Source organism: Salvia miltiorrhiza, chromosome 8 (genome assembly GCF_028751815.1).
Source record: "Salvia miltiorrhiza cultivar Shanhuang (shh) chromosome 8, IMPLAD_Smil_shh, whole genome shotgun sequence".
In the NCBI taxonomy this organism is placed as follows: Eukaryota; Viridiplantae; Streptophyta; class Magnoliopsida; order Lamiales; family Lamiaceae; genus Salvia; species Salvia miltiorrhiza.
Window position 1 is genome coordinate 20,113,212 of NC_080394.1, and position 11,194 is coordinate 20,124,405.

Sequence of the window (11,194 nt, forward strand, 5' to 3'; positions counted from 1 at the left end):
TCATATTTATTCTATTAATTACGATTGTTTTAATCTTTTTGTAGGTTTTGTTGGATAATGTTGCACCGATACCTCCTATTGTGCCTAATTGGAGATACTGTCGGCTTGAATCTGCAGCAGGGTGGGATATCCCTTTTTTAGATCGCATCAATGAATTTAAAGCGCTGTTACCAATAGAGTCAAATCCTGGTTGTGAAAAGATCATCAACTTAGATGATCCATAATATGTTTATATTTTTGTTGGATGAATTGTTTTAATACTCTTTATGGTTAATTAAATTATAGTATATCTATTGTTTCAATACTCTTTATGGTTAATGAATTATAACTACACGATTTGTAGTTATATAACATATGATTTTGTGAATTCACTAAATGATATTCTACATATATAAGGTTTGTAGTTATAACAGGTTGACCATCAAGCAATGTTCTAAAGAGTATATTGTCAAATGCAAAGCTAATTCAGATTTTTAGCCACAAACTGTGCACATAAGAGAATGAACTTTTTGCATTGTTTTTGGTTATCGAAAACTGTTGAAGAAGCAGGGCTTCTTTGGATCTGCTCAGCTGGACCTTCCCCACAATATGAGATTCCATAGTATCTTTGGTTTCTTTCGACCTGCTCAGCTGAACCATGCCCACAATATGAGATTTGATAGCATCTTCAGTCGCATAAGTTGCATCTGCGATACGCAACTCCAGTGAATCAGCTTCATCTCCATATAGGGGATTTATAACCTTCAAGAAATTCCTGCAAGAACATAACAGTTTCTATGAGAGATTAAACTTTCTATTTGTTTAGAGAAATTGGATGGGAAGGATGATGCTCGATATCATCGATGATATGCATAAGATAAACTAAGGTTGCATAGGCCGCCATGATTGAAGGGAAAACAGTGTATATTTTTATGAGAATTTCGATCAAGAATTTGATAGAATCTTAGTTCAGCTTCAACAAAAACTATGTGCAAGTTACAATGAATATATCTCCTCAATTATTATCATAAACATTATGCACGGGGCTAGCCTTATTTTAATTTTCATAATCACATTATTGCCAACATTTAAGATAAAATATGTTAGTTGGCCCTACAGTTTACTAGTCATTGATGTCGCCTAGTTACTCTTTTCAATCGAACAGTTAAATAATAAAGCTGCTAAAACTTTAATATCATTTTAAAAGATATCAAGTTTTAAATTTTCACAAGAACGACTTGATGTTATCTAACTTGAGGCAGATTATATGCACCAAACATGTATATTACTGGTTGTGGTAAAATATTGGTTATACCAAGATAATCATAAGTGTTATAGACCTATACAGAATAAAAACTCATAACTGAATCTAAATATGTGGACTAGTGAATATGACCTATAACAATCAATGCATGTGAATACTATCATATCTTCCAACCGTATTTGCTTCGATCTTAATTTCCTTCACATCCAGATCTGAAAATGTAACAGAGAGAAACATAGACCTTATAGAAGCAAGTTTGACCATTTGGCTGAATAGAGATTTTTTTGAAAATCAAAATTATTTAAGGTATCTCAGATCAGAGAGCTGTTATATTACTTTTCACCTCCATAAACTCTAAAACATACATAATTAATACAAAACATGCTCCTAAACATCTTCAAGAAACATACTGCATAAGAGTAGGCGAGACTGATCTTATACAATCTACTAGTTTCTTAAAGATAAAAAATCCCTTAACTGAAACTAGTTCAAATATCAAGACCTTAAATTCAAAGTATTTTAAAATCAATGTATATAGGGCTCCCATTATTCAAAGTTCAAATTATAATAACGCAAAGTCTACATATTTACAATTAACTGCACAAACTAAAATGTATATAATTTGATATTCTGTTGCTTATTCTAAACAAGTTTCCAATAGTAAAAGTTCCTAAAGACATTATAGAAGTCAAGCACAAAAGATTGAGATGGAGAAAGAACTTGATTCACCAAAATACATATTCAGTGGATTAAAAACAAGATGAAAAACATCTTGCACGAATTTGACACCGATGAAATGACAACTTCTCATACTTCACTATCCCATGATGGTAAAGTTCACTACTAACGTGCATATCAAATCATCTCATGTAACGACATCGCTTATTGACTTGAGTTCAAATAACTGTTGAAAATAACCATCTGCATAAGTCAAAGATTATTATTCAAAGATCATGAATAATAATTCAACGATAAAATCTTTAGCTTTTGATTTTAAGAGATTGTATTTGATTTTAAGAGATTGTAGTTTGACATTTGATTCACCCTTACACTATAAAAGGGTGCATTGTAATCTAAAGAAAGATATCAGAGACATTACCAATTCTCTCTACATTCTCTATCATGTTGTTCTTTCTCAACCTAGCTTCTCTCGATTACCATATTTAAGATAGATCAGAGCAGGTTAACCACCAAAAAGAACCCTACAAATTTACTACACACCAAACCAAAGCAGAAAAATTTTTTCTGCAATCTAGAGAGAGAGAGGAGCAGGTGAAGGGTTGGGAGAGAAGGTGAATAGTAAAGTACTGTTCAAGTTACTGTGACGTGGCAGTTACTGTTCAAGTTACTGTTCAGCACTGTATATTTTTTCCTCCCCTACAAATTTGCTCAACATCAAATCAAACCATGTCAGAACAAGAAACTTCAGACACAGAAAAAACTAGCCACACCCCACCAAATTTCCCGATGGAATTTGCTGCACAATTTGCAGAATTCCTCAAACAAATCCTCAAATCCTCTGAATCGCCGACCGTAGGAATCGGGTCCGGACTCGCCGCGGTCAACCACAGCCGACCACCACCGCTCTCCAATCGACCACAGCAAGGAAATCAAACCTGGAACAACAGGAAAGGGGAAATCGACAAGAGCAAACTCGTTTGCACACACTGTGGAGGTAAAAAACATACCAAGGAGGGATGTTTCTTACTCATCGGATTTCCCGAATGGTGGGACGAAATGAAGAAATCAAGAGCTGCGTCCAAAAATCAGAATCAACCGTGGAGCCCGAATGGACAAGCGACGGTGGCGGTCAGCGGCACAAGACCGACGTCAATCGTGTCTGCTGCAACGACTGGCGGGGCGTGGTCAGGCGGTGATACACGAGCCGCCAACGCCGGAACTCCGGCAGGCAATGTCAGACCACCACCTCCACAGACGCGCATTAACGAGGAGAGAGGAGGTGCCCTGGCGGCTAGGGTTCACGAAGGGGAAGGTAATGAGGGGTTATACCTTTTAAACCCCTCACTCATTCACAGCTCTTATTTTGTTCAGACCTTAGCAGTATCCTCCTCTAATTCTGGAACACCATATAAAGACTACCATTGGATTTTTGATTGTGGAGCCACAGATACTATGTCCTTTGATGCCTCGGATTTTATGGAAATTTTTCCTACCCAGAAAAAATATGTTAAAACTGCTAGTGGAAATTTAGCATATGTAGAAGGAGCTGGAACTATTAAATTATCCTCTGAATTATGTCTTCCAAACTGCTTATATATCCCGTCTTTATCCCACAAATTGGTGTCTGTTAGCCAAGTAACGAGAGAATTACACTGTAACTTACTAATGCAGCCTGGCTTCTGCATTTTACAGGATACGAGGACGGGGAAGATAGTTGGGCGTGCCACTGAATATCGAGGACTCTACTATGTGGATAGGATGGCTCAACAGGGTGTTGCGATGCTAACTCAAGGACTGGTAGAGGAACAGACTTGGCTTTGGCATAGGCGGTTAGGACACCCATCCATAGGATATTTAAGGTTAATTTATCCAAACCTTATTACTTCACACCCTTTGAACTGTGAGACATGTTTTCTGGCTAAGAGCCATCGTCACAGTTTTAAACTTAATAATACTCGTGTGAAGTCAGTTTTCTCTTTACTTCACTATGATGTTTGGGGTCCAGCTCCGGTTACTAGTGATAATGGGTTTAGATATTTTTTGTTATTTGTTGACGATTGTTCTAGAATGACGTGGGTATATTTCTTAAAATCCAAAAGTGAAGTTTTTGAAAAGTTCACCCACTTCTATAATCTAGTACAAACACAATACAAGAAAAATATTCAAATCCTTAGATCTGATAATGGGGGGGAGTATGTAAATTCCAAGATGCAAAACTTCTTCACTGAAAAAGGCCTTGTCCACCAAACAACATGTCCTTACACACCTGAACAGAATGGGGTAGCTGAACGGAAAAATAGGATCATTTTAGAGATGACTAGAGCCCTTATCATCGACTCCCAAGTCCCTAAATCTTACTGGCCCGAAGCCGTAGCTACCTCTGTTTACCTCTTGAATCGACTGCCAACTCATATCCTAAACTTTAAACCACCCCTTGAGTTCCTAGCTACTCACTCTGAAATACCCTCATCCCTCACACTGGAACCCAGAATTTTTGGATGCACCGTTTATGTTCATATCCCTAAACAAAATCGTACAAAGTTCTCACCAAATGCTGTTAAGTGTGTTTTCCTGGGGTATGGCAAAAATCAGAAGGGGTATAGATGTTATGATCCTGTAGCTAATCACCTATACACTACCTTAAACTGTGACTTCGTTGAAACAGAATATTTTTTCCACCAACATGGGAGTCAGGGGGAGAAAAATGAGATTGTCGACTCCCTAAGTTGGCTCCATACGCCATCCACTGTCCAAACAACCCTTCCTTCCCTACCTTCTCATCCGTCTCAAACTAGCTCAGTGTCATTGCCAGGTTCTGTGCCAGACGTTGGTCCAACAGAGAAGGTTAGCACACCCGCCGAGACATCTACAACACAGGTTCAGTTCGAGATGTCCAGCGAGTCGATCCCACTATCAACCTCATCTTCAAATCCTGAGGTAAGTAATCTCAATAGTTCTCAAGTTAATACTAACATTGAGGAACAGAGGGATGAAGACACTGACACAGAAACTGGAAGGGATACGGATGAAGATGATGAACGTACTGAGTTGGCAGGTGCCACAGATCAGTACACATTGCCTCCCCGAAGTACAAGGGGAAAACCACCAAAGCGATACTCTCCAGACTGGCAGGGACGGAAGACTAGGTACTCGATTGCCAACCTTGCCCAAGGACAACTCACAGAGATGGCACGGGCCTTTGAAGCAGCTCTTTATGAAGAGGATGATGTACCCCAGACAGTAGAAGAGGCAATGAGACATAAACATTGGAGGGATGCCATGAAGAAGGAAATGGATGCACTAATTAAGAATGGGACATGGGAAAGATGTGTGCTGCCAGAAGGAAAGAGGCCAGTGGGATGCAGATGGGTTTTTTCAATCAAAAGGCGAGCAGATGGTTCAATCGAGAGGTACAAAGCTAGGTTGGTTGCAAAAGGATACACTCAGACCTACGGGATAGACTATGAAGAAACATTCTCACCAGTGGCCAAGATGAACACAGTAAGAACACTTCTCTCGGTAGCAGCATGCAAGGATTGGCCTTTGCATCAGTTGGAGGTAACTAATGCCTTCCTACATGGAGAATTGGATGACAATGCAGAGATATATATGGAAGTTCCTCCAGGTTATTCCGAAGAGTTCGAGGCAGGTCAAGTGTGCAGGCTAAAGAAGACACTCTATGGATTGAAGCAATCGCCCAGAGTATGGTTCGGGAGATTCTGTTTAGCTATGGCAAAAAATGGCTATAAACAGAGTAACTCTGATCATACATTATTCGTGAAACGAAGAGAAGGAAAGGTAACATGTTTAATCATTTATGTTGATGACATGATTATCACAGGAGACGATGTTGAAGAGATAGTAAACCTGAAGAAAAACTTGTTCCTGGAATTTGAAATGAAAGACCTTGGATCTCTGAAGTACTTCCTTGGAATTGAGATTTTAAGGTCGAAAAAGGGAATCTTCCTGAGACAAAGAAAGTATGTCCTTGACTTACTTGCAGAAACTGGGCTACTCGAGTGTAAACCTGCAGAAACACCGATTGTGATAAATCATGGATTAACAATTGTTGAGGGAGCTGACTTAACAGATCAAGGAAAATACCAGCGCCTTGTTGGGAAACTCATCTATCTCTCCCATACACGGCCCGACATCACATATGCAGTTGGAATAGTAAGTCAGTTTATGCACAAACCCCAGAAGGAGCATATGGAGGCAGCTTTGAGAATTGTCCGGTATCTGAAAGGAACCACTGATTATGGGATTTTGCTTGAAAAAAAGGAAGATTTGGAAGTTGACGGGTTTACAGACGCAGATTGGGCCAGTAACCCAAATGATAGGAAATCTACCGCCGGATATTTTACCTTCGTTGGAGGAAACTTGGTCACATGGAGAAGCAAAAAACAGAAAGTAGTGGCCCTATCAAGTGCAGAGGCAGAATTCAGAGGAGTAAAAAGTGGGATAACTGAAATCCTGTGGCTTCGGAGATTGCTTACAGAGATTGGCTTTCCTCCAAGAAGGGGAAGTCGGCTCTTCTGTGACAATAAAGCTGCGATTAGTATATCTGAAAATCCCGTACAACACGACAGAACCAAACACGTGGAGATCGATCGGCATTTCATCAAAGAGAAGCTCGATAGTGGGATCATTGAACTTCCTTTCATACGATCGGATGAACAGTTGGCTGACATATTGACTAAGGCTGTAAACACAAAAGTCTTCAGAGAAGTTCTGGACAAGTTAAGTATCGGAAATGTCATTACTCAACTTGAGGGGGAGTGTTGAAAATAACCATCTGCATAAGTCAAAGATTATTATTCAAAGATCATGAATAATAATTCAACGATAAAATCTTTAGCTTTTGATTTTAAGAGATTGTATTTGATTTTAAGAGATTGTAGTTTGACATTTGATTCACCCTTACACTATAAAAGGGTGCATTGTAATCTAAAGAAAGATATCAGAGACATTACCAATTCTCTCTACATTCTCTATCATGTTGTTCTTTCTCAACCTAGCTTCTCTCGATTACCATATTTAAGAATAACAACAACAAACTTATTGCCTCGACTCCTTAACAATGGTAACTAACGGAAGCACTGAATAGTGAGAAAGATCATCAACAGATATACCAATTCAATAAAATGAAGATCATTAAAAGTGGAAAAGATTTACTAAATCAATACAAATATTTATTTACTTTTGCAGAACTCAATTAGACAAACCTCATGATTGCAATCCACAAGATGCTGCTCGCTGAGGCTCAAGAGCTCCCCTGTTGCCAGATAGTGTGCTCCTTCCAGCGCACCAATCGTACTAAACGACCCACGTTGATTTTCATATTAGCTGTCATTTTCAAGGCAATAGGTTGGGGAGCCGAACACGGTCCCTCAGTCGCAATCTTATGTACAAGCTATAAAGCTGTAGCTGGGCATCATTCGACACCTTCATCGTCGCCCTGTCGGCATGGCCGCAACAAACGCAGTGGCGGCACTGAAGATCTCATCCAATTCGGTGCTCTCAACACCCTCCCAATCATCATCACTATCACTATGATCACTCATCACCACGCTTTCATTCCCCGATACCGCACCTCCGCGGATCAACGGCTCATTCTCATCCAAATTCCGAGCCGAAGAATCAGCTGCTCTCACTTCAACTTCAGGTTCGGGGGAATCAGCGCGCGTGATCCTCAGATTCTCGTCGCGGAAGGCGAATATAACCCAGAATAGCTTCGCTAGCAAGTACGAGAAGATGACTCCCAACAAGAATAGCTTCGCTAGCAGATACGAGAAGATGACTCCCTACAACACCGATTGAAGGAAGTGGTGCCACTCCGCCGCCATCAATTCCCGATCAACCGCCCAAATGAAGAGAAAATTATAAAATTAAAGCAGTGACAAATTGACTATGGATGAATATTATAGCTTTCGTGAATGGAGGATTTGCGAGAAAAGGATAAACCCTAGAAACAAGGGAAGTGGAATTTTTGAGATTTGTGCTCTATTTCCACAACTAAAACTGCGCGATAACCTCTCCAAGACCCGAGAAACACAGAGCATACCTCATTCGAGAAGCTGTTGGTGCTGGGAAATCGAATGCTTCTCGACTCCGGCAGTTATAATTGGGATGGATAATATTGGGGATTTTCAGAATTTCAACATGGTAGAAATTTGATCTGCATAACATGATGAAAAAATAGTACCGGAAAAAAAAAATCCAGATCTGTTAGAGAAAGAGAAAGAGAGAAAAGAGATCTCGTGGCCTAACGGAAGAAGAAGAAGAAGAGATTAATCTCTGTTGGGTGAAATGAAGACCAATGGATGGTAGTTGGTACTCTGGAAAAAAGAAAAAACATTCATGTTCGTTGATATTCTTAAATGAGTTGGAGGCTATATGAATGAATTATTTGCTTAGAATTTGAGTTGGGTTATATAAATAATGATTATACGTGTTATATTTTTAAATTAACTTTTATTTATAATTTATCATAAATTTAAAATAAAAGCTATAAGGGTATAATAGTAAAACTATAATTAATTTTATTATTTTTTTAATAGGAGGCTATAGTGAGAAAATTGGGGGCTGTGTTTAAAATCACCCAAATCAAAACTGCACCCCAAAATCCTTAAATAAAATAAAGGCCCAGCTAAATTTAAATAAAACGAAAATAAAGTCCATCAGTTAAGGCCCAAACTCAGCCCGTGACTTCTAACCCTTTTCTTCCTCACTGAATTCGTTCTCTCCCTCTTCACTCTCAAAATGAAGCCCGCTCAACTCTCTCTCGGCTCACACAGATCCGCCATGCTCCCTCTCTTCTCCGGCGAAGCAGCGAACCAGCCGCCGCCCGTCATCTCCTGCCCGACTCACCGCATCATCTTCCTCTCTCCTTTACCTCGGTCACCACCGCCCACCTGTGAGCGGCGGCACCGTCTCTCTCTCTCCCCATAAACCCCTAGATCCCCAAATCTACCACCGCCTAAGGCTGCCGCCTGAAATTTCCGGCGAGGAGCCCCTCAAGCCTCTCGCCTCCCTGACTCAAACAACGCACCGACCTCTAAACTCTTCCTCTCTCACTAAACTCCGGGAACCTCTCTCCTTCAACGGCGAAGAGTTCCATTGCCTCCCCCTGGTTTCCGGCGATTTCAGCAAAGCCGCAACAGTCGCTTCCCTCTCAAAAATCCCAGCGACAGCGACCCATGGCTGCCGCCGTCCTGACCTCAACAAATACCCAGCCCAGACCAGCCACCGCCCCAACCCATGTTCTCTCTCTTGAATTCCGGCGACCAGGGGGCAGCTGTGGCTGCCGCCGTCAATCCACTCTCCCCTGACTCGATTCATCAGCAAGACTACCAACAAACTCGACACCTCAGACTTGAAGGCAAGCTAAATCAAGATCAAGACTCCATTTTTCAACAGGCTTCAAAACTCTTCATTTATAAAGATCTTTTCTTTTCTTTTCAATGAATCATGCTTTCATTTATAAGTATATGCACAGATTATGAATAAATATGTATTTTTCGTATAAAAGTTGTTTTAGATGAATTTCAGTGAAGGTATGTATGGCTGTGATTCTGAGGGAGATGTGCGTTTCTGGAAACCCTCGTTGCACGGGAATGTCACTACTGCGTTGGCCTTCAACAAGCATTGTCATCATTTTCCGAAGGTGTCTTGGGGTTCTTGGCTTTGGGAATCTTTTATTCCGATTCGACGTTCTTTGATCTGTTGGCGTCTTCTTCATAATAGAGTGCCGACTTATGATCGCCTTATCCGCTACGGTATGATCATGCCAAACGTCTGTTTGCTTTGCTTAAAAGGAAGTGATTCTCAGGATCACCTTTTCTGGAATTGTGAGCGTGTGAAGAATATTTGGGCTACGTTTCTTGGGTGGTTTAATTTCACGCAAGGGTTGCAAGAGAATGATATTCAGAGTTTCTTGGTTGCAGCTTGGCAGTATAAACTTAGTCCCCTCACCGGTAATTTCTGGAAAATGGGTATCATCACGGTCATCTGGGCCATCTGGATGCAGAGAAACAATTGTATCTTTGATAATCAAAAGTTCGAAGCAAGTCGTGTCATTCAAACTGTGAAAGTTGCTTTCAAAGAGATTGATGATAACTTTACTAAATTAGGCTATATGTGGAATTCTTGGTCGGATTATCTGATTCTCCGGGCAGTGGGTGTTACTACCAGGAGTGCTCCTCCTCCGGAGTTTGTAGAGGTGCATTGGTGGCCACCTGTGGCGCCGTGGATCAAAGTGAATACTGATGGCTCGGCGACGGGAGCTCCGGGCACTATTGCTGCAGGTGGGGTGTTTAGAGATAATTGGAATGTGGTGCGTGGTTGTTTTCACTTCAAAGGTGGCTCGGGTTTTGCCTTCGAAGCGGAAATCCTGGCTGTTATCTCGGCGATTCAAATTGCTCACAATCGTGGATGGCACAAGCTTTGGATTGAAGCCGATTCCACCTACGTGATATCCATTCTTAATTCTCGTTCTTTAAATGTGCCTTGGCGTTTTAAGGCGGCGTGGAATACGATTTTAAAGATGTTAGATGCTTTCTCGCTGCAGGTTTCTCACATCTTTAGAGAAGGAAACAAGGCGGCAGATTTAATGGCTAACCAACAACGTTCGGAAGGGTGGTGGCCGCACGAGATTGAGGAGATTAGGGCTGCGGTTCGCCTGGACATGGCTTCGCATAGCCATCTGCGTCAGAAACGGTAGTTGAGGCTGATGGGTTGTTGTCTGATTCGGGTTTTTCTACGATCACTTGGCAGGCGTTTGGATTTTGGGATGGGGGTTGTGGAGTGTTCACGGAGATGGCATATACCCGGATGTTTTGCTCTCGTTTTTCTTTTTTTGGGTTTGTTCTTCTTACGGCGACGGCGTCTTACCGGCCGTTTTGTTTTTTCGTGGGGTGAGAGCCGGGATAGTTTGGGGACGATGGTTAGGCTGGAGTTCCGGAAACTATCCCTTCCGCTCTTCCCTACTTTCGTTTTGTGTTTAGACGAGCACTCTTTTTCCTTTTCACAGTTTTTCCCACTGGGTTTTCCGTGAAAAGGTTTTTATGAGGTTCGGCCCTTAGACTGCTCCTTCTGTGCTTTCAAGGGTTTTTTTTGGGTTTTTTCTTTTCTTTTTTTATATATAAAATCACCATTTAATTAATGTATGGCTGTGATTCTTTGTTGGCTAGCTGTGATTTGTGTTTGTGAAAGTAATGGACGTGTCTCATTCAATATTGTAAAAACAAGTCATGTAGTTTAAAGGGAAGA

General features: G+C 40.9%; 1 protein-coding gene across 6 annotated transcripts; it reads right to left on the reverse strand.

Annotated features, from left to right (window-relative positions):
* Positions 1–358: 358 nt before the first annotated feature.
* LOC131001746 (uncharacterized) lies at positions 359–8,335 on the reverse strand. 6 transcript variants are annotated; one of them, XR_009094015.1, is made up of 6 exons: positions 7,150–8,326; positions 6,421–6,719; positions 6,289–6,343; positions 6,029–6,163; positions 5,792–5,951; positions 359–754 (listed from the first exon to the last, which is right to left on the reverse strand). XR_009094015.1 is itself a non-coding variant. In XM_057928315.1 (5 exons), exons 2-5 carry the CDS (start codon positions 6,682–6,684, stop codon positions 744–746), a joined length of 702 nt encoding a protein of 233 aa, XP_057784298.1. In that variant the 5' UTR covers positions 6,685–6,719; positions 7,150–8,335; the 3' UTR covers positions 359–743. The 6 variants fall into 6 exon arrangements, 4 of the variants coding, with proteins under 4 accessions (XP_057784298.1, XP_057784296.1, XP_057784295.1 ...); XR_009094016.1 differs by lacking the exon at positions 359–754 and adding an exon at positions 1,793–2,164; XM_057928315.1 differs by having other exon boundaries at positions 6,289–6,719; positions 7,150–8,335.
* Positions 8,336–11,194: the final 2,859 nt, after the last annotated feature.

Excerpts from the sequence above, each read along its gene's own strand:
- LOC131001746 (XM_057928312.1), bottom strand. The coding sequence starts at position 6,684 with ATGACATTTCCGATACTTAACTTGTCCAGAACTTCTCTGAAGACTTTT. Across the intron at positions 6,344-6,420 it reads TTGGAGGAAAGCCAATCTCT|GGCCACTACTTTCTGTTTTT; the intron begins GTAAGCAATCTC and ends TGCACTTGATAG. Across the intron at positions 5,952-6,028 it reads AGTTTCCCAACAAGGCGCTG|GTTTACACTCGAGTAGCCCA; the intron begins GTATTTTCCTTG and ends GTGTTTCTGCAG.